The sequence below is a fragment of the Paramisgurnus dabryanus genome, chromosome 1 (genome assembly GCF_030506205.2).
Source record: "Paramisgurnus dabryanus chromosome 1, PD_genome_1.1, whole genome shotgun sequence".
Taxonomy (NCBI): Eukaryota; Metazoa; Chordata; class Actinopteri; order Cypriniformes; family Cobitidae; genus Paramisgurnus; species Paramisgurnus dabryanus.
The window spans coordinates 63,257,818-63,281,953 of record NC_133337.1 but is presented as its reverse complement, the minus strand read 5'-3'; the positions used below and the strand labels follow the sequence as shown (position 1 = coordinate 63,281,953).

The window sequence follows — 24,136 nt, the reverse complement described above, 5'->3', positions numbered from 1 at the left end:
CTCTGATCGCAGTCCCGATCGCAGTCTCTGATCGCAGTCCCGATCGCAGTCTCTGATCGCAGTCCCGATCGCAGTCTCTGATCGCAGTCCCGATCGCAGTCTCTGATCGCAGTCTCTGATCGCAGTCTCTGATCGCAGTCTCTGATCGCAGTCTCTCATCGCAGTCTCTCATCGCAGTCTCTGATCGCAGTCTCTGATCGCAGTCTCTGATCGCAGTCTCTGATCGCAGTCTCTGATGCAGCTGATCGCAGTCTCTGATGCAGCTGATCGCAGTCTCTGATGCAGCTGATCGCAGTCTCTGATGCAGCTGATCGCAGTCTCTGATGCAGCTGATCGCAGTCTCTGATGCAGCTGATCGCAGTCTCTGATGCAGCTGATCGCAGTCTCTGATGCAGCTGATCGCAGTCTCTGATGCAGCTGATCGCAGTCTCTGATGCAGCTGATCGCAGTCTCTGATGCAGCTGATCGCAGTCTCTGATCGCAGTCTCTGATCGCAGTCTCTGATCGCAGTCTCTGATCGCAGTCTCTGATCGCAGTCTCGATCGCAGTCTCGATCGCAGTCCCGATCGCAGTCTCTCATCGCAGTCTCTGATCGCAGTCTCTGATCGCAGTCTCTGATCGCAGTCTCTGATCGCAGTCTCTGATCGCAGTCTCTGATCGCAGTCTCTGATGCAGCTGATCGCAGTCTCTGATGCAGCTGATCGCAGTCTCTGATGCAGCTGATCGCAGTCTCTGATGCAGCTGATCGCAGTCTCTGATGCAGCTGATCGCAGTCTCTGATGCAGCTGATCGCAGTCTCTGATGCAGCTGATCGCAGTCTCTGATGCAGCTGATCGCAGTCTCTGATGCAGCTGATCGCAGTCTCTGATCGCAGTCTCTGATGCAGCTGATCGCAGTCTCTGATCGCAGTCTCTGATGTACCTAATCACAGTCTCTGATCACAGTCTCTGATCGCAGTCTCAAATGCAGCTGATCTCAGTTTCTGATGCACCTAATCACAGTCTCTGGTCGCAGTCTCTGGTCGCAGTCTCTGGTCGCAGTCTCTGGTCGCAGTCTCTGATGCAGCTGACCGCAGTCTCTAATGCAGCTGATCGCAGTCTCTGTTCGCAGTCTCTGTTCGCAGTCTCTGTTCGCAGTCTCTGGTCGCAGTCTCTGGTCGCAGTCTCTGGTCGCAGTCTCTGGTCGCAGTCTCTGGTCGCAGTCTCTGATCGCAGTCTCTGGTCGCAGTCTCTGATCGCAGTCTCTGATCGCAGTCTCTGATGCAGCTGACCGCAGTCTCTAATGCAGCTGATCGCAGTCTCTGTTCGCAGTCTCTGATCGTAGGCTCTGATGCAGCTGATAACAACATTTTATTTTAAGACCCTAATCCTTGCTTGATCTAATAATACTTGTGTTGCGATTAAAATAATATTTAATAATTATATGAATCACTTACTGGTTAAAATAATTTCCATTTTCGAGTCATTACTGGTCACATTGCGAACGCATTTGCGATGTTGAACCACCAAACAATTTAATAAAGGAAACATTACTGCGATCATTACTTGTGTCTGTGGTGATTCAACTGCAAAACATCCACAAAATATAACTAATATAGGTCTAATATAGAAACTCCTTAAATTGCACTTCTTCTAAAGTTTAGGCAGCACCTCACTATGCTGACAATGAAACGGGGTCATCTGAGTAATGGTGTAAGGCCGCAACTGCATTTGCAATTAACAATTTACAGAGTGTAGCGATTTTTCGTGTTTTCTGTGAAGACTCATGAAAGACATCTTTCGAGAGCCAGAGGTTGCCGCCCAAAAAAAACCCTGTTCTTTAGGTTTAAAACTTTAATCTTTATGACTTTGTGACAGGTCTATGTGCACAAACAGCTTGTATCACTCCAAAGACAAAGGAAAACATCAAATCTCATCATATGAACCCTTTAACAGCAAATTAACTAGGGCTGCACGATTAATCGAAAAAAGAATCACGATCTCGATTCATACATAAATGCGATCTTCTTTCTAAATGACGGCGATTCTCTTGCATATATTTCCCTATATTCAGATTCTGCATTCACATGTGCACACGCATTTACATTACAATCCAGGATGCTATATCAGTCAAACTTGCTCACAATGTAAAACCAGACCCTATTCATTCACCAATCAGACACGATCGTTTGTCAGACGTTCCGTTGTCAGTGGCGTGACGTATAACAAAGCGGCAGACCTAAATACAGTCGTTTACTTGGTGGATTTTGAGCAGAAGTTTTCACACAAAAGAGATAAAAAGCAATCACCATTGCGTAAAATCCTGGTGCCGACGGAGAGAGGGACGACGCAACAATATTTGTTCCAAAAAAGTCAAGGAAATACGTCTGCCCGTTTCTCAATCGGAAGGCTGCAGCCTCCGGAGGTCGCATAATGCAGGCTGCATACATCATTAAGCCCGGTTTATTTCAGTTAACTAAGCATTACATTCGCAAGTCATAAGTATACTACAACAATTACCATTAACTAAGAATAATAGTCAACTTTAGAATTGTATATATAATCTGAAATATATTAACATGTGACCTCCGGAGGCTGCAACCTTCAGATTGAGAAACGACCTCTGTATCACCGCCACAAGTTCCCCATCAGAAAGTTATAACATTTATAACATGACTGCGTTTCTCCCTGATGCCTCAAAATGTTGATCGTTTAATGTTTTAAAGGTTTGGTTTTTTATTTTGGCCAGTTTAGTGTACAAAAGCACATGTGCTATTTATTCAATTTTTTTATTTATAAATTTTAACATTGTTTATTTTTAACAGCTAACAAATTTTAAATTACTCATCTCAAGTGGTCTAAAATAAGGAAAATAGACTTTTAAGACACTTTATTATAACTGAAAGTCCTGTGTAGCACATTTTTTAAATGTTTTATATTTTTGAAGAAAAAAAATAGAGAATCATTTGAGAGAATCGTGATCTCAATTCACATGGAGAAAGATCATGATTCACATTTTAGCATGAATCGTGCAGCCCTAAAATTAACAGAAAGTTACACATGAATTTTTACCTCATGTGTGTCGCCATAGAACCTGCATGAGCATTTCAAAGTATTTACGGTAATTTTGAGATGTGAATAACGGCATAAATGACGACAGCCAGGTGTTTCATAAGACAACTGCAACTTATATGAACCTCTTCCATATAAATGTAGGTTTTTGTCATAACCGGCAGTGATCGTGATCATAATCTATGGTAGCCCCACCCACAGTTAAATCTTATTAATTATATGATACATGATATCAAAAAAGCATGTTTTGTGGTATTTTGAAGTACAAAAAATTATCTGGTCTCAGAAAGCATCTCTATTTTTTTTAGCTTAATGTGCTTTTGAGATCCATACAAATGTCAACTTCTTTTTGTCATCAGCATGTGTGTAGTGGATCTGTTGCACGAGTTCATTTGTGTCTGTGTGATATGCTATTATTAAGCTCAGTTTGTCCTTCACCTCTTATAAACCTGCTTGTAATAATCTGTGACGTCTAGCATGATTGATTCTGCAGATATGCGACGTGTGTGTGTGTCTGAGTTTAATTCGATATGATGGTGTAATTTCAAGGGTTGGGAGTTTTTTTTCATCTTCATGTTGTGCCATTACGTCCACCAATTGATTTTAGACATTTTTTGAATGGGAATTTTATAGGGGGTTTGGTTTAGATGGGTTCAAATGCAGTTAAAAAGTTAAACATCACACAGCAATGAAATTAAGGACAATCAAACATTCAGAAATCCATGTTCATGGGTTGAATTCATTTCACAATGAACAATTATTTACTTGAGAAAGGCCATATACAGCTTTTGACAAAACAATCTGTTTAAAACATAAAAAGAGATTTTTTTGACCCTCCTCTCTGTAATTCTCATTGGTCAACTGTTGCTTATGTGTTTCTTTTCAATGCTATCCATTTAAAATGAGTAGATTTTGTACTAAAATATTGTTGTAGTATTTTTGAAAAATAAGTTAATAAACAATCAGTTCATTATCTCAATTATAGGCTGTTATATGCAAGGACCTGACAAAACAGCATCTGACTGTAAATACTAAGATCTCATTATATTTGTTTATATCTAATGACATTTGTAATAACAACATTTGTATGTGTTTGTTTGTGTTGCTCTGCAGGGTAAGGTTGCGCAGACGGCATGCATGTCTGCCTGCAAACATCTGGCCACATCATTGATGCAGATGCTGTTGGACTCTGAGCTCAAGCAGGTCAGCATGGGAGCCATTCAGCAGTTCAACCTGGACGTAATACAGTGTGAATGTAAGTAACATGGCTCTCATGTGAAACAATCACAATTCATTTGAATTAAGCCACAATAAACGTGCAATTAATCAATTAATATAGAGTCTTGAACAACAGTTCGAACAACAGCTGAAAGGTATCATACGTGCGCATAAGCCATTTGCTTATAAAAGCTGTGTCCAATTCAAGGGCTGCGACCTTCTAAGGTCAATCTTACCCCCAAGCCACTTTTCTTTAGTTAAAAAACATTGTTCGCTTCATCTTAGTGGAATAAGATTTTGTGACTTTTCTAGACTGTCTGTCAATATTCATATAAAAAATCTGGGCTTGATTTGGTAGTTCTAAAGATGTGTAAACCATTTTACCAAAAGAGGCCCTTTGGGGGTAAAAATGACCCCAATTGAAAAGGTATATTGTCATATATATTTTTTTATTTGTCAAAATAAAATCAATGCATCTAGAATAAATCTGAAAATTTCAACACAGAAAAGTAGGCCTGGTACTAGAGCACAAATGTAACATAGAAAATACATGCTCAGTCACACACACATACAAACAGACACAAACAACATACAAAGGTATGGCTGCCGCAGAGTGCATTTTTTACAGCATTTGTCAAATAAATAGCCACAGTTGCAAAAAATAAGATGTAAATTGGTGGGCTTAAATGCTCACACAGCTACGTGCACACACACACACACACACACACACACACACAAACTCACAGTAAAATTTAAATCAAATTTAATTTTTTACCAAAATTTGATATTTTACAGGCAAGCTAATGGTGTAGATGAGGAATTTAGTGGTAAACGGGTACGAAAATACTTTATATCTCCCAAAACACAGCATTTATGTATAGATGGGAAGTAAACAAAAAAAGAATATATTATTTATATCATTAAACATGTATATATTTGTCGTAGCTGATGGTGTAGTGGCCAGTGCTCCGACATATGGTGCAAACGCACTTTCGGCGACCCGAGTTCGAATCCCGGCTCGAGGTCCTTTGCCGATCCCATACCCCTCTCTTCACCCTGTACTTTCCTGTCGCCTCTCCATTACTTACTATCAATAAAAAAAAATGGCCCTAAAAAAATCATTATAAAAAACATGTATATATTTTATAGTTTATGAGGGTTAAAAGGCGAGCACTCTGTCTTTGAAGGTGGCAGCCTACAAAGAATGCAAAGAAAACTGAAATGAGTTGCTCTAGCCTTCGGAGAACCAATAATTTGTGTAACCTGCTGCACATCCCACCGCGGCTGACAGCAGGACACAGCGGAGACATTACTGACTTATTAAAATAAATATGGAACCCAAATAATATTAATTTATTTTAGAAAATGTGACTCGTTGATGTAGATTAAACTAACCTACAGTATATTAAATTAATCAACCTTAGAAATATACAAAACATACACAGAATAATATTAGAGGAATAGCGGAAGATTTTATTTTTCTGGTTGGATCATCAAGACTATTGAGCCCTTTTCACACAGATATTCCATAAGATACACGGCACAAGCATCCTGGAATTTTACGGGACCGCTTGATATTTTATTCATTCACACTGCCAAGTTTACACGGCATCTGATGGTCCCGGAAAGACACGTGACATGTTGAAAGTCCCGCCCTCTCTTCTACGCAGCGTCTGAAGTTTGCATATTATTTATTATTTCTCTCTCCAGAAACAACTCGCGTGCATTTTTGTTTATGATAAGACTACAAAGGAGCGCGTGAATGCACAGTTCTATTCTGGTGAATGATCTCAGCTTCAGAGAGTATATTTGACAAGCTCCCTGATTTCTGCTTTGATACAGTTTTCAGACATTTCTCATCGTGATTGTTTATATGCATTTAAAACCCGCATTTTGAGGAGCTGAACAATATATCTCGTTGGGATGACATGCGGGTATTTTCGTTTATTATAGCTCAAATGAGCACGTGACGCGATATTCTTTTATGCTGCTGAATGATCTCCGTTTCAACGCAGTAAGTAACGAGCTAACTTACCTGATATCCGCTTCAGTCTAGTATGCTGACATTTCTCGTAGTGAATGTTGTAAATCCCTGATTTTAAAGAGTTGAACCAACTTCATGTTGCCATGACACGCGCGTCCTCACTACGGCACGTGCGTCATTGTTTATGCGTCTCATATATCATTTCCTGATAACTGCTTCAATCTAGTTTGCAACATTTCTCGTGGTGAATGTTTATATACATGTTATCTCTCGTTGTAAGGAGCTGAACCATAACTTGTGTTGTGATGATGACGCGCGCGTCCTCACTTCGACACGCCCTTTATGGCATTCTTGTTCACACAGAGGGTTACCCGCGTATCTTACTAGGTCCTCTTTCCGGCAACGATCCCAGAAGATTAACGGAACGAGTTTTTGTTCACACAGACGCTTGTCTGGCAATTTTACGGGTATTTTCTGGGACCAGAGGTCTGTGTGAATGAGGTTTTGGTCATCCCAGTTCTCAGTTATTTTGGGGGGTAGGTGCTAATAAGCTTAAGCTTCTACTTACCCCTTTTGAGCATCATTTCTATTTTTTTCTCACTTTTCTTTCTTCCTTTTTTCCCCCCTTACTTGTATTGTAATAAAATTTGTTATTATGTTGATTTTTATGTAATTAGATGCTCAAATAAATAAAAAATGATGATGATGATTCTGGTGATCTGTTTACGTAAGGCCGTCATACGTGCTCATCCCTGGGTTTGCTTTCTGCACATGCACACTTTCAGGTGTATATGTGTGTTGGGCTACGGTTTCAGCCATTCATTGAAGCTCGCGAATTTTGAAAAATTATTTTTAAGCACACAAAAAGTGTACAGAAACAACAGGGACATTTATGCAAATTATTTTTGGGTGTATTGTTACTTTAAAGATATGTTTTGTGAAACTCCTTAATGCCTTGTGCCCAATCAGACTAATGATGGAAGTAACGTGAATAAAAATATGACTCAGAATTTCAGTTTCACTATAACAGTTTTCAGAGAAATGTGGTTTTTCAATTGTGTGGAGGACTAACAGATGTGCTTGCAGGCATCATGCTTTATCAGCCGCAGTGTAGCAGCAGGCAGTATTGATATGATCAGTTCTTCTCAGAAGCTCTTACCTCAGTATTTCGAGGGATATTTATGATTATTCACACTTTACCTGCTCTTGGAAATCCGCACCTGTTCTGATATGAATTACAATGTTAACACCATGTCGAAAACTTTTCAACTTTTTTCATTCTTACATGGATTACATAGATAGTAAATATCAGAGCAGCTGCTCAACCAGCACGTTCTTCTACTGTTGAGATCTTTGATGTTGTTGTCATTGTCAGAAGATTTTGCTGTTTGTGTTTGCTTTTACCTGTGGCCACAGACAGTCTGTTTATTCTGGATGAAGATTTTGTGTAAAAGAAGAAAAAAATAAATATTCATCTGTGTTATCACAGAATACAATTGTGTAGTGCATTTACATGTATGGGAGTTATTAAAGGGGGCCAATTATGCCCCTCTTTACAAGATGTAATGTAAGATGCAAGTCTCAGGTGCATTCATTGCTCTAAAGAGATTTTAAGAAAAGAAGTGAGTGGATTTTTATCATAATAGGGATGTTGTATACACACACAAACATGTAAAAGTGAATTTTGAATAATAGGTCCCCCTTAAGTACCATAACTGTACATTGTATGTGTTTATCGGACAGTCTTGCCCAGCCACCTGCCAAAGTGGTGTCTATGTAAATCTATTGTTTTCCTATTAAAAAGTATCTCTCAAATGTCTCTCTTGTTTCTTTTGCAGTATTTGCCAGTTCAGAGCCTGTACCAGGATTTCAGGGAGACACGCTGCAGTTGGCCTTCATTGACCTCCGACAGGTACGTGCATCTGTACAGACGTGACTCTGCCTAATCCACAGCACTGTTAGTGGAGCTAAGGGGTTGGGTGGGGAGCTAATACACCCAACCTAAACACTCGTACCTTCAGGAAGGGAAACTACTTCAGCTTTTTTGTGCTGTTTGGAGTTTGAACTCTTAATCTGGGCCTCGGGTGCTTAAAGTGTAAAACTGAGGTCATGTTAAGGTTTCTTTTACAGAGGTATGTCATATAATGTGATACAATTAGGGTGTGTCGTAACTAAGAGTCTGTACAAAACTTTATGTGATACAGTTTCAGAAAGCTGAATGTATGTTGCATAATCACTGAGATAGTTCACAAAAAAAACATTGTTTATTGACCGAAAGTTATTCTGAAAAAGAGTTTGGTTCCAAAACGCAATAAACGGCATTAAAAAAAAATAGTTAGCACCAAAATCAGTATTGTATCAGGTCAGTATTAAAAAGAAATTTTTTAATTTTATGCAAAATCTGATATCCGCCGTGTTATTTTGTCATTTTTTCTTTCTTTATTCCCAAAACGCGATAAACGGCAGTTTTCCTTCCCTGCAGAATGCAATAAATCCACTCAAGAATTCACAGTGCATCATTCAACGCATTGTAAACAACAGTGGCAGTGCGTTGAATACACAGGGAATCCTAGTTTTCCTCAACTACATTGTACTTTGTGATAAACAAACAAAGACAAAATAATACTTTTGATGATATTGATAAACCTGTAGTGGTTAGCTGTGGCAGGGAAGAAACGTAAGCCATCAAAAGGCACTTGGGCGAAGGAAAAAAAACGGCTGTTGCTTGTTTTCACATGACAACATCGAGCTTCTTTCATGCTAACATATTGACCCCAGCGGTTCTTATGAAAAACGTTCCATTATTTTACTCAAAGTCAATGAAAATCATGCAGGACCAAAACATTTTACAGCTGGTCGCTGTCAAGAAAGTTCAGCAACGTCGTCCCAATGATGACAGCAGCAATGACAGTGATCTTAATTTGACAAAGTGTTTTGATTAATGCCATTAATGTTCATTTTTTAATCAGTGTATACCTCTAGTCAACTAAATGAATTTAACATGGCAAAGATGAATGCACATTTATATATTGATTCAATAGATTTATAGCATTTTGAAAAAAAAACTTGTTATGGATTTATTGCATTTTGCGGAAAAATAATCAGTTTTTATTAAAAATCTTTGAAATCATATTTAGATTTGAATTTTTAATGTTATTATAACCTAAAGATGCTATGTGAAAGTTTGTAACAGAAAATAGTGGTTTTCATTTTGTCACTTTCTTGGTTTAGAAAACACATTTTACCCAAATTAGTCAAAATGTATTTATTGTGTATTTTGTTTGTAACACAAAGCAATTATTTGACTTAAGTTGACTTGGAATTAACCTCACAAGTTACTTTTATGATTTTTTTGGTGCTGTTGTATAGGGCTCCATTATAATCGATTATTCGGGTGAATCTTTTTTTGTTTAATCGACTGAGTAAGCTAAAATATAAAATCAGATAAAACCATAAATATTTCCTCAATTCGATTTGTCACAAATTATAGCTAAAAAAAGGCACTAAATAAGGGTATGCACATATAGAAGTGCAAAAGCAACACATTACTAAAGAGTTTAATTAATATAATCTTATTGATTTTCATATTTTAAGTTTTAAATAAAAAAGTTTGTGAAGCTGTTAAATAGTTAAACATCTCTAAATGTCAAAATATAAACAAACAAAATGAATGGAGTCTTCAGGGATTTGCTGGTGGTGAGGATATTTAGCCACAGATTAATAAACTCATTTTAATCAACTTTAGACTGAGAATTAACATTATTCATAAATAACAAAATAAAATATAGCTGCAAGCAGCAACACGGGGTCAAGCACCTTCGGCGCAATGCAAACACAGCACAGCAAGCACACAAAGCACAGCAAGCTCACAATGCACAGCAAGCACACAAAGCACAGCAAGCTCACAAAGCACAGAAAGCACACAAAGCACAACAAGCACACAAAGCACAGCAAGTACTCAAAGCACAGCAAGCACACAAAGAACATCAAGCACCCAAAGCACAGCAAGAAAAATACAACGTATCAATCACCCAGGGCGCATTGAGCACCCAAGATGCATCAAGAACACAAGGCGCTGCAAAGAACCCAAAGCGTAGCAATCACAGAGCAGAACCACCGCAGTGCCAAGAAGCAACAGAAAACATGGCAAAAACTGAACATATGTGAACTACAGACAGGTCGAGAAGAATAGGTGAGAAAGAACAAAATGTAATAGAAGCGATGAACACTTGCCTCAGGCGGGATTCGAACCCAAGAACTCAGAATCTCATTGCGTGTGCCTTACCCACCACGCCACTCAGTTGACACAGTTCAAGGAACAGCAGAAAAGAAATTACAGAGATGCAAGGATTGTCATATGCCAATTACAAAAGATGTAGAAATTAAACTGCAGAGCAGAAATAACAGAAATACAATATATATGAGAATCAAAAAGCTCAAGTGAGATTGAAGACAAGAAAAACATTCTGTAGAGCAACGCTATAAAATGTAATATACAGTAATTAACTATGACAAATAGACAACATCACAGGCACGATCAACTTTACAGAGGTATTTCTCAAAAAAAATGCCTAGGTGCCAGAAAAATCTGTTCAGTCATTTCTGTGCGGATTGCTCCAAAGAACCTACGAGCAGAACCTGGCATAAAATAAACAAAATTTGTAAAAGGAGTAGCGAAAAGATAATTTACCATATGCCTTACAATAACACATTAATAGAATGTTGGAAAATGACAAATGAGGTATCGTTGCACTCGGCATAAACCAGTGAATTTAATTTCACAAAGAAAATTAATATCAGACAAAGTATTCAGAAGTTATAGGCAGTTCCATAAGAACTGTTATTGTTTATAACCCCTAGGTGGCGCCATACTCTGACTTCCCAGGTACCTTCAGGACATCATGCCGAAGCTCCCTACCTATTTTTTCGCCGATATAGCCAATACTTCAAAAGTTATAGCAATTTATGACTCATTTCAAAATGGCAGACAAGCGGTCCGGTCAAACCCGGCATAATACACATCGACAGATGCGGCATGAGCCAAGGAATCTGTAGACACCACAATCATAGTTTTCTGACAAACAATTCAGTAGTTATGGGCAAAAATAGCCTTTTTTCATATCTCATGACCCATAGGTGGCGCTGTCACCAGATTCGGCATGGTCCCCCACTTTATGCTTGACATGACGTGTACCAAATTTCATTTCGATTGATAAAATAATGACCGAGATACAGATTCAAAACCATTTTTGCGTCAACCTTGTTAAGTTTGTGCATTTATTACTTTTGAACAAAGATAAATATCAAAATTCTGTTCGGTCATTTCTATGCGGCTCACTCCAAAGATCACCTGTGCCAAATTTCATAACAATTGCACCAAATTTGAAGGAGGAGTAGCGAAAAAACAAAATACTGTACATTTCAAAATGGCTGCTACTGTAATGGGTGGAGTCTTACTGTAAGGTGTTAAAAACAACAAGCATGAGGAGAGCAATCACGTGTGCTAAGTAGAATTTTCATAGATAAAACAGATCTGCAGTTATAACCATTTGAACATTGCATTTTTGCACTGCTGGTGGCGCTATAGAGTTACTGCTAGAGACCCCATTTTTGGCCACCTGACTATTTATGACCACCACTACAACTGTGGCAAATTTCATCATTTTCCTACATACGGTTCATAGGGCTGCCATAGACACCAATGGCTAAGAAGAAGAAAAAAGTACAATTCCAATAGGTGTCTCAGCACCTTCGGTGCTTGACCCCTAATAATCCATATGATATGAAAGTGATATACATGAGTTGTGACAGTAAAAAAAAACTGGATTTCCCCCTTACTTTAAAACAGATGCTTAGTTTGTGGTTCATTACTATTTTTATTATAACCCAACCACAATTAAACAAATACATTAAAAGAAATTAAACCTTTATTAACCAGTGTCTGTCTGTTTGCTTCAGTCATTGTCCTCTCAGGGTTGCCAGATCCCTGTAACAAAACCAGTCCAACAACCATTCAAAATAAGTTCAAAAGCATCCCAATGGCTATTTACAGCCCAAATACCAGCAACTAATGAACAAAATCTTTAGTGTAAAAGGATTTTAACAATTTAAAAGTTGCACAGTTAAGAACTCCACCGAAAAGGCAGAGGAAATGGCAATGCTGGCTTGCTTTTAGTCTCAGCCTCAGACGTCACGCCCACAGACTGTTTTTCGTACACTTTCCTGGAAACCCTGTGAGAATGTTAAAGTCGTCTTTGACTGGTTGAAATAAACCGGATTTCCAGGAGACACAAGTGTCGCGATTAGTTTCGGTCCCTGGAAAACAAAGCTCTGACGTTCCATTGAGAAAGAGAATCAGTAGAGTTCACGTGGATAATAATGACCAGTTATCATGATCAGCTAAACATTGGATTCTCAAAAATATGCAAAGTTCGCGGCATAGACTATCTAATAGACGTCCAAGAGTTTTGCTTGAGGCAGCTAGTGGAGTCAAAAAGTTTGGTTCTCCTGAATTGCTTGTAGGTGTTACAAAGTGGAGAGATATGCTTTAAACAGATGTTTAATGGGAGCGTCTCATTAGTGTGGCTGTTGATGAAGTGCACAACATTGTTCTATGGTGAGTTATGCGGCTTTCACATAGGAGGCGGTGTGCGCTGCGCTGCGCTATGAAACCCATTCATTTCAATGGCGTGCGAGGGCGTTTTTTTGTTGCGTCAAGCAAAGCGCGAGCGCAGCGGAGTCAAAGTTCAAAATAGTTTAACTTTTGCGCTGCGCTCTGTGACAATTACCCGCGCGGCCAATAGAAACGGGCCATCCAAACAAGCAAAATTGACGAAAAGCTTATACTCGGAAATCCCGGAGCTTTATAATACAAGTTTATACTCCTACAGAGACATCCGAAGGAAAGCCGTGTCTTGGAAACACGTAGCAATTCAAGTTGGCATGTCAGGTGTGTTTTAAGTCAAGTAGCTTGTTGTAGGTAGGCACATATGTAATCCTATGTGAAAGCCGCATAATGTTGTGTATTTAGATGCTATTCGGTTGGCTGGTTATTTCAATAACTGACTCTTGTTGCCAGCCGGCTCGTCATTGTGGGGAGTCCGAAACTTGGCACTACACGAAACAAACTGTGATTGGTTGTTTGACATGTCGGTCAAACAGCTCGTGAGCGGGCTTTGTCCAGAAAAAGCAGCGAAAAACACCAGACCTTCAGTATTGAAGGTATTGAAGGTCTGGCTATGCGAGATTACCTTACTTTTAACCAAGCTGGTCGCGCAGTGAGAAGAAGCGCTTGAAAAACATGCAGCTGGCATTGTATGAAGAAAAAGTGCCTGACTTTTATTAAAAGTCGGGTAATGGTGCTGGAGCATGCGATGTCACAGACCAACTTATCGATGATGAAATTCGTTGACAACAACAGTGTTGCAGCCCTACTGTTGTATCCCTGATCGCCCGATCCCCCTTCATCGTATGGCAGGAGCATTCAGGATGTTTTCAAAAATCTATATTTTCATGTTTCACTTTCATGCTTCTGGGTTTTGAACAGTTTTTCACTTTCAACATTCATAACCATTTTGTTATTTCCATTTCAAACCTGTCTCCCTGCTCGGGGGAAATACAGAAACACTTACCGTTGAGTTTTAGCTGCTCGGGCCTTTAAGCGTGTCTTGACCACTCGCCAAGATCTCAGCTCGATTACCATGAGCATGACGCCACTTTGATCCTCGTCTGGTTTCCCAAGGATTTTCTGACAGCTTCTTTTAAGTGCACTCAGGAGAGTCCTGTCTCCAGTTTGAGAGTCGAGTCAGAGATAAGCAGAGCGACTGCCTCCATAGGGATTACCTTCCCATCATGCACTGCGTCGCAGATCAGCCCTAGAGCTCCTGATGCGGGCTGACGTGCCGTAGACGGCTTGGTGTCCACAAGGGCCACAGGCTGCATGCATGGGACGATCACAACAATAGGTTTGTTTAAGGATGTGCTGACAAAAAATGGAGAGGTCACGGTGTCCCTGCCAATCACACGAGAGCTAATGGAGACGGTTGTTTACGCTCTTGTGTTTTAAACATTTTCTTAAGCCTTTGTTGCCTGTAATGTGACACTGTGAAGGTCTGCCAGTGCTTGTACTAATACGGATAAAAATCCAACACGTAAGAAGGACTGAGAAGTCTCCGAAGCTTAAAATTGATCCTTTATGTCTATGTTAAAGATCGGCCAGTTTTACTGAGATTTTAACTTATTAAACATAGATGCACACTTGATTACATTTTAACAGTTTTTTGACAATTTATGTGACTATACGCTTCATTTTTTACACTTGCACACACACCCGCATCTCCTTGCAGCTTCCAAACCATACTCAAGCATGGACACATATGCAGTACAAATGATTTTTCATACAATTGATTACTTTACCAGACTGTCAGGGCAGCAATAATTTGCGTAGTTTACAGGACATTCACATATTAAGGATAGAAAAGTGGCGAAATGTCTGTAGGCACGTGTCAACACACACCGTGCATTAAAAAATATATTTTTTCCTTTTAACTGATAATATTAATTGGTCATCAATTCTTACTTAAGGGTTAACCGTTCAATATGAACATCCTTAGTAACTTCTGAATAAAAAAGGGGAAATAATCTATCTAAGTAATTGAAGTATTAAAGTGCTTATATTTCATGAAGGCTTGTAGTCAAACATCAGGCCTACTGAAAGATTCAGAGCTGAAGTTTATGGGCTGTTGTTTGAATCGTTTCAAACTGTGGTGTCTAATGTTGATCTGTAGGCTTTTGTCAATCTCTTCTGAACTTTAACAAACTATTCTGCGCTTTGGAGAAGTGAACTTTACATGGGTTATAATCATACCAAATAAAGACTCTGATATCAGACACTTACAAATGTACAAAGTGTATACGAACCAAAGGTTTTGAACCTTAGATCAGACTGTGTATAACAGCAGCGTGTTTTATTGTTAACAATGACTGTGTTATTAATGCTTGGCCTTGTATTGTGCCATAATAGTAACACATAATTCATGTCAGACTTTATTATCAGTATAATAAGGTTAATATGACCTGAGTGTGCCAATGGAAATAAAAATCGAAAGGCTTCAGAGATTTGTGCGTTCGTCAAAGCTTAATAAAACTGAATCAACAATCACTAATGCTTGCTTTTTATTCGCTGTGTAATTGTAAAGGACTTAAAGGCGGGGTGCATGATCTCTGAAAGCCATGTTGAAATTTGAAATCACCTAAACAACCACGCCCCTACCCCAATATAATCTGGACCTTTTTTTGATAGACCCGCCCCAGTCATACGCAATCCAGGCAATAATATCGGTTAGTAGATACGCACCTTACTGCTGGTTGGCTACAAGTGTGTTTTGGTACACGGCTCGACTTCCTGTTCCAAAGTGTTTATCAAAAATCATGCACCCCGCCTTTAATACGACCTTAGAGTGTTACCAATATTTCTGTGTCTTCCTATTTATGCATCCTGTGTTCATCTATACATTAGTGCATGTAAATTAATATGGATGAATGCATTCCTTAGTGTTTATTAGGTGATTAAATAAAAGTAGAATATTAGAAAAGACCAGTTCCACTGTTATGGGTGTGACATTGGCAGTCAAAACTTGAAATATAAATTCTTAGAGAAAGCATTTATTTCCAATATATTGAACCATATGTTTATTTTTTCATAAACCTTGATGTCCACACATCAGAAAAATATCAGTTTATACTCCATTTTAGATGAGGGAAACATGCATGCTTTCCATTCATTCTCCAACCTTTTTGTGAGCAATGGCTATCACAATGGACAAAACAATCTGAAGGGCTACTTTTCGATCTAATCTATTCAAAACTTTTTTGTTTTACTTTTAAAAAAAAATTCTTGTTGATATGTTTTTATCTTTGTTTAAAATGTTAACATACATAAAAGAAGCCAAGCTAATATAAAAAATATGTAATAAATAAATATTGATATTACAAATAAATATTACGATTGAGGCGGGCACCTCCCAGACTCTCCATGTTTGAGACCTCTGTTGTAGGAATTTTGTGAATTAAAAGGCACTAACCAGAAGCAATAATACCCAACAAAATGAAGAAGGGATGGCTCTTCAAAGAAAATTTTAATATTTATTTTATTTACATTTTTGTTTGCGCATTTATGAGGAAAAATTCAACATTATGGATGTGACCATTCTGAAATTTGTAATTGCTTAGCTATGGAAAAGAATAAAAAGACGAAACTTTGCATGGGTATTTGAACCACCACAAAGTTGAGTTTTGCATGGGATCACCCAAATACGAATAGATTTAATAGACTTGTACGACAAAAATATTTTGAATGTACTTTATGGCTGTAATGTTATTCTGTTTGTTTATAATGACCTTCCTCTAATGCAAAAATAAACCCAAACACAAATACTACCAAAGTGTTGCGGATTTAACCGTTTAATTAGTTTAGCCATATCTCCCGTCCTTAGGTCTGCACATATTGACATTTACAAACACAGTCTCATTGGCCACGAAGCCCGGTGTGTTTAGCGGTAATAGTGTCACAACCCAGCAGGAGCGGCAAACATCTCTCAGTAATGCTCCAGTGAAACAGACCACTTGGATACGGCCCACCATAGTACGTGTGAAGGGCTATTAGTCTCCTGAACCCTCCCTTTCAATGCCCTCCATAATGAACGAGCCATCCAGGAATTGTTCCCCATTGATTGATATTGATTTGCATACATAGAGGTGAGTGATCTGTCCCTGCTGCAGCGAATTAAGTTCAATGTGTCCGGCATCTTGATTTCAATCAGAGTGGCAGGGAGCGCCGTGGAGTCAGGATTAAATCCCTCTGTGGGTTATCTAGAGGTCACGCGGGGATTTCTCTGCCTTTGCATTTAAAGTGCTTGCTCACTGCTCCCCAACAAGTGCCCTACTAATAACCCCCGCATCAGCGGATGACCTCGCACGCTTTCTCTGATTTGTGAATTTAGTTTTATTGCAGCACCCCTGCTACTTGTGTGCTAAAAGTGCTTGTAGTGTTTTGTACAATCCGTTATAAAATGTTTTTTGATAATACACGACTCTCTTGCTATGAGCAATATAAAAAAAACATTCATTACTAATTATGAACTGCTGAAAAAGAGATTGGTGACTGTTAGTTTTTGAACTTAGTCAAAATACGTTGTTTTTTTCTGTTGTTTTAGCCTCTAGTTAAAAACTTAATTTTGTTTCTTGTTTTAAAGCTTTTGGATCTGTTCATGGTGTGGGATTGGTCAACATACCTGGCTGACTATGGGCAGCCCACCTCAAAATACCTGCGGGTGAACCCTTCCACTGCTTTAGCACTTTTAGAAAAGTAAGTATTGGTTTAGTCCTCTTTCTTTTAGATCAGTGATGTTTTCGTGGGCTTCACAAAGTTTCTGATGTGACCGTCTACACAACGGCCAGCAAAAGATGCAGTCACTTGATCTGTTTTGTTTTTAAATCAATATATGATCTTTCTGCTCTTTGTTTCTCCTGCTAACCAATACCAGAGTCAACAGAGGGTATGTAGATAGCTTAAAATCTAACCCTAACCCAACACTTCACCGTCTACATTATAATTTGATTTCCACCTTGTATATTCTTAGCTAGTCAATATCATCTTTTGTTTTGTCATTGTTGTCATTTACTCATTTCACGCCCATTGAATTATAACTACATTAACCCTTGTGCGCTCGCATGAACATTTTTGGCTAATGGTTTATATTTTTTATATTTTACTCTAATTGCATTCATAACTGTTTAGTGACGCAAATTGTAGCATTTGGGTGCGGAAGGACACAAATGTCCCCATTGAAACCCATTCAAACAGTAAGTGTGTGCCATTTACACATAAGCGATAGTGATTTTTTGCTTTTTGAGTGACGTGCACCCTCTTTGGCTCATTGAAGATAACTCTTGCCGCTGAATTCTGGATCTTCTGTAGGGGTTTGGTTCTGCAGGCTGGAAATCCGGCCAGTAGTGCATTGCAATAGTCCAGTCTGGACAGGACAAGGATTTGTGTAGCATGCTCAGATATGAAAGGTCTAAATTTCCTAAAGCTAAAAAGGACAATTTCCACTTGATTTTAGAAGCTATATCAACTTTTTACAAGCAAAAACTTTAAATTGTATGTTGAATTGACTTGCAAAGCCAAATTGTTTTATCTTCCTGATGCATTTTGGTGGAATGGTGCAATTTTTCCATATTCGGCCTATGGAGCATATACTGTTGTTTTTTATTTATTTTGTCTTCTGCATAGTTATGACCAGGTTTGATTCTGTTTTAAAAAGTGAAGTCAGTGAAAGCGAGAAATATTAATATATAATATTTAATGTGAGTTTTTTGACATGGTCATTTTTGTCCTCTTTGGAAAGTGTCATTTTTATTTAAATATCTGAAACATAATATTGTTGTTAGTTGAGATATCCAAGACTTCAGCTTCAAATGTAGTATATGGAAAATAATTAGATCTAATAATTAGATTTTTCATTAAAAAACATTTAAAGGGTTAAAATTCTGATCATTTGATAGTTATAAGCAGAACGGATTATTTTTAAATAAATCAAGTCAATTAAAGAGGGGATTTTATTGATGCACAAGGGTTAAAGTCTTCACACGGTAGTACAGGACTTGACAGTGTAAATATTTTCATATTTATCATTTTTTTATTGTCGGCCTTTGACATGTGCATCAGACAGGCATCTTTTGCACCATGCTTTTATATACAAGTTAAAGGAATAGTTCATCCAAATATGAAAACCCTTTCTTAATTTACTAACCCTCTGCCATCTCAGATGTATATGCCTTCATTTCTTAAGGCGAATGCAAACTAATCATTTCATATAAAAGTATGCATCCATCATTAATCTGTTAGCATAATCTGTATATAAACAATATCTGTGTAGTTCCATTAAAGTCAAATTGCTTGTCTTTTACATAAAACAATATGAGTGCATGCTCAAATATAAAAACAGTGACGCCAGAAAGCTGTTAAAAAAATGTCTTCTCATGTTGCTTTCCCAGAATTAAGGACACAAGTAAGAAGAACAACATCTTCTCACAGTTCAGAAAGAACGACCGTGACCGGCAGAAACTGATTGAGACTGTGGTGAAACAGCTGAGGAGTTTGGTGAATGGAATGTCCCAGCATTCCTAGAGTCTGCCACCATCAAGAGTGGACAGGGCTTGACAATGTAACCCATATACTACATTCAAAATATTGCTTTGGCTTTTCTTTTTTTTTTATTTAAATGTAAAGTAACATCTCCCAGGCTGTTCAAAGTACTGTGGTATATTTTGACAACTGCATCCTCGGTCTTCTGCCAAAATATTCACCATTAGGTTAGTCGTGTAAATATATGGCAAAAAAATAGAGAACAGAAGTTATGCAGTAATTTTTTGTAATGTATTTTTAAAGGTTGAGAATTATGTTTTGTACATTGTGAAAGTGCAATGATTCAAGAGAGCAGAAGCGTGTATGTGACTGGTGATAATATTGATGATGGTCATACCTGTATGAAATTCTCCATAGTGTAATATGGTTGAAGTTTTTATTGTAAATATTTTGAAATGTATTTAACACGGCTGTGGAGTCATGCTTCCCATCGGTCTGCCTCGAGTCAAATTTGACTCATATGAAGTGACTTATAAATGATAAAAACATTTGCATGAGAATGCTTCATTTTCCTTTGAAGTCGACAAACTTGACTTGTGCATAAACAGGCACAACCTAAAATGATCAGCTACATTTCACTAAATGATGTAAAAGAAAATGCACCACAGGATTTTATTTAATTTTTGTTTCCTCAGGGCAAAATGAAAGCTTTTGGTTTAAATGCTTTAGTATCTCATTTTAAGAAGAAACTAAATAAGCAATAATTGGTTCAGCTATAGACTCTGAGAAAAGTTGTGTTAAAAATCTATAAGTTCAGCTTTTAGTTTTATTTTATTTTACTTTCAACGGACATTTTGCACTGAAATTTATTTAAGTTTGCCTTTAAACAAGCAACTGTATGCTTATGTATTTAAAGTAACATTGTATATACCACAATATTTTGTTAAAATGGGTAAAAATGGAATGTAAAGATGAAAACTCTGGTAAGAGATTTCTTTAATCTGTTGTCTAAACAGAACTCAAGTTTTACATTTGTCATCTGAGACGAGATTGTTTTCCACATTTCTGTTTGTCATCTCATGTCTGTAACAACACTAATATTGGTTACACTTTAAAAATAACTCTCTTAACTTACAAATTTGGATTGGTAGTTGACGTGCATTTGAAAGTGTATTTATATATGAAAATATAAGAATGAAAGTTTCGGTTTATTTTATTGTACATTAACGAATGACCCGTGAGACATTATTATTAAGGGTGTATTATCAATAATGAAGGTTATTATAAAGCGTTACCCTGATTTTTCCTGGTGTCCAACAGAATCCCAAAGTCTCCCAGTGGAGTCACAAAAACAGTGACGTGATTTCAAAATCCACTCGTTTTTATTTGTGTGCTTTAATAAAACATTGTCACGAAACTATGTAAGATCTATTGTTTTTCTTTCCATGATCTATTGCATTCCTTAATAAATCACAAAATTATTATTTTTTAATTTAAAATTAATGATGAAGAGGATTTATTGACTCATTGCATGCATTATACTGTCTTATTCCATGTTTAATAATGTGTTCAATGAAGTGTTAACCCAACCATTGTTTTGTTTATTAATCTATTCATTGAAAAAATGAAACGAATTGATTGAATGAAAGATCTTCTGTGTTTCTTTGGTGTGCAAAGAGAGAATTTATATAAATAAAATAAATAAAAAAATCTGGATGAGGTTTTGCGATGGTGCTGATGAAGGTTTTACTGAAGCTCTGGAGCCTCTGGTGGTCCATCAGCATATGGGAAAGTGGGATCAGTTTGCCCCTCTCTGAGGGCTCTGTGTGACACTGGAGGGACTGTACTTGTGTGCGCTTTAATGCACAGCATCACCTCTCTGTATAGTAATGAGTAATCTCATCAAAACAAAGGGGCAGTTTCATGGATAGGGATTAACAGTCCTAGACTAAAATAAATGTAAAAGATGTCCAAACTGAAAACAACTTGCATTAACATATCTTAAAAACATCAGTTCCCTTTGTTTTGCCTTAAATGCACTCCAGTAATGTTTTTAGTAAGGCATGTTTTTTAAAACTAGTTATATTTCCTATTTAAACTAAGGCGTAGTCCTGTTTTAAGATAATCCCTGTCTTGGAAACCACCCCTAAGGGTTTTGTATTCAAACGTATCATTTTTTTTATACTACGGTCACGTTATTTAGGGATTCATTAAACATTTTATTTTGTATAGGCTATGAAGGTCACGTGTGTCTTTCAAACTATGGTGGGTTTTTTTCTATTTCTTAAATACAATTATAGTTTTAATTTTTGTGATTTATGTTTTGTTGCAAAACCAATCAAAGCATGGAACCACATACAACACCAGGATTTTTATAAAAATACACTCTAGAAACACAAGATATGCATTAAAGGATACAATAATATAACTTCTAGAGTACCTATATTTGATTGTTTTACTCTTGTCCATAACCAAGAATTTCAATTCAGTTTTAATAGATAAAAATCCATTATACAAATAATTACTTTGACTTTTAATATTTTGTGAGATATTATCTTTACACACAATTGTGGTGTCAATTCCATCGTAACTGACAATGATGGTCTGATTTAAGATTCGACAACTGCTACCAAGACGACACTATTGTCTGTTAAAAAGAAATGTGTGCCTGAAATGTAACATATGAGTTTTGGTGTGCATACAAAAAATAAAAATACTTAATTTGTCACATAATTTTTCCTGTGATTTTTGTAGTATATTTAGCCTGAGAATTTCTTCGTATTTTTGTATCTGTTCCACTCATGGACTGGAGTTGCATAAAAAAAACCTGCTGCCCCGAAGAGCATCTTGTGTGCTTCAATGGAAGCAAGTGAATCTGACTTAGTGTACAAATAAGTTTTCCTGAGTATTTTCTTTTATACATTTTACATCAAAGCATTTCTTTATAACTTTTCTAAAATGTTTTTAAATGAAATATCACAAAAGTTTTTGATGATATCTGTCCCTCTGGAATCATTTTAAACCATTATGATCTCAGGAATTTGCACACTCCAGGTAAATCTCTGCTTTGCATGCGTGTCTCTGATCCTACTTCTGGTTCTTCACCTGTCTGTGGAACTCAAAGAACAGAGATTCACACTTCTTACTTCAGCAGTCATCTCTTTAAAAAGAGAAGCACCACAACTCTGTGATGTGTGACCAGTATGAAAATAAACCCACAAACACAACAAAAGCTCTCCAGTTTGTCCAATGTCAGTATTACCTCATGGATATGAGGTCACTGTCAAAGTATTCAACACTGGAGCAAAGATCCTCATCAAAAATCTTGGTTTTCAAATGATTGCCAGCACAGGATTCAAACAGTAGTGTTGTAGTTCTCGAGACCGGTCTCGGTCTCAAGACCACTTTTTAAAGGTCTTGATCTCGTCTATTGACCGCATTTTTACTCGGTCTCGTCTCAGACAAAGAGGACTCTGAATTTTATTTCAAGACTGGTCATGACCACAACTGATGGTACACTGCAAAAAAATGATTTTCAAGAAAAAAATTTTAGTATTTTTGTCTGGTTTTCAGTAAAAAATCTAAAAATTCTTAAATTAAGATGCTTTTTCTTGATGAACAAAATTACTAGTCTAGTTTTTAGAGCAAAAATATCAAATTTAAGTGATTTGCCAATGGGCTAAGCAAATTTTTCTTGAATTTAGTGTTTCAGAAAAAGGTTCAAGATTTTTTTGCTTACCCTTTGGCAGATTTTTTTGCTTGTTTTAGTCACAAAATCACTTAAATTAGATTTTTTTATTAAAACAAGACAAAAATACTAAGAACATTTTTTCTTAAATCATTTTTTGCAGTGCACATCACAAATTTATTTTTTATCATTAACTTTATGCTGTTTATTCAGGTTTAGCATATGATGTTGGCATTGTTTAAGCATTGTTTAAGTTTCTCCCAATGAAAGTTTTTCTAATTTTATTACTAAAAACACCTGCATTGTGTTAAGTGGATGGCAAGCCATGGAAAGACAGTTCAGAATAAATAGTTAAGTTGATTTCAGCTCTTTAGTGTTTGTTCACTTTTATTTGCTTATAGACAAAGATAAATTCCCACATATCTGCAATGCTTTTGATTATTTTATCAACTTCTCTGATGGCATATGCACACACACACACACACACACACACACACACACACGCACGCACACACACACACACACAGACAAGAAGTGCCTAATCATATGCATATTCCACATTTTATCATAAGTGTTTTAATGCAGTGACTTGCACTGGTCTTGGTCTTGTCTTGGTCTCAGCCTGTCTTGGTCTTGGTCTTGACTCAGTCTCGACCCTTTAAAGTCTTGGTCTTGTCTCGGTCTCGGCCTGTCTTGGTCATGACTTGGTCTCGGTTTAGGTGGTCTTGACTACAACACTATCAAACAGTGCCAGTGCTTAAAGAAAAAGAGAGATCTTCAAACTGTTCTTCGTGCTTGACATTTTCCCAGAAGGCATCTTTTGAACATATCACACTTGTATGAAACTCTTAAAAAAACACATGCTTGTGTCAGAAAAATCATCATGTGGCAAGTTTCAGGGTAATTTCTAGCAAATCTGCAAATATTCACTTCAAATTTACAACAAAGAGGAAATCTGTTGTTTTTCGGGGAGGAAACATTGTTTTTCTATGTCCATGTCTGATTTATCTAGATTTTAATACATATAACTTGTCTGTATTTGTGTTTTA

General features: G+C 37.3%; 1 protein-coding gene across 4 annotated transcripts in view; it reads left to right on the top strand.

Moving 5' to 3' along the window:
• exoc6 (exocyst complex component 6) overlaps window positions 1-20,819 on the top strand; it is a 60,085-nt gene extending 39,266 nt beyond the window's left edge. For 2 of the 4 annotated variants that reach the window (XM_065253651.1, XM_065253649.1), the window contains 5 exons: window positions 4,164-4,305; window positions 8,091-8,164; window positions 17,505-17,617; window positions 17,796-17,807; window positions 19,309-20,819. In XM_065253651.1, the coding sequence (XP_065109723.1) occupies window positions 4,164-4,305; window positions 8,091-8,164; window positions 17,505-17,617; window positions 17,796-17,807; window positions 19,309-19,441 (474 nt within the window). In that variant the 3' untranslated portion in view covers window positions 19,442-20,819. The remainder of the gene's footprint in view (window positions 1-4,163; window positions 4,306-8,090; window positions 8,165-17,504; window positions 17,618-17,795; window positions 17,808-19,308) is intronic. The other 2 variants (XM_065253652.1, XM_065253650.1) reach the window with 1 other exon arrangement.
• Window positions 20,820-24,136: the final 3,317 nt, after the last annotated feature.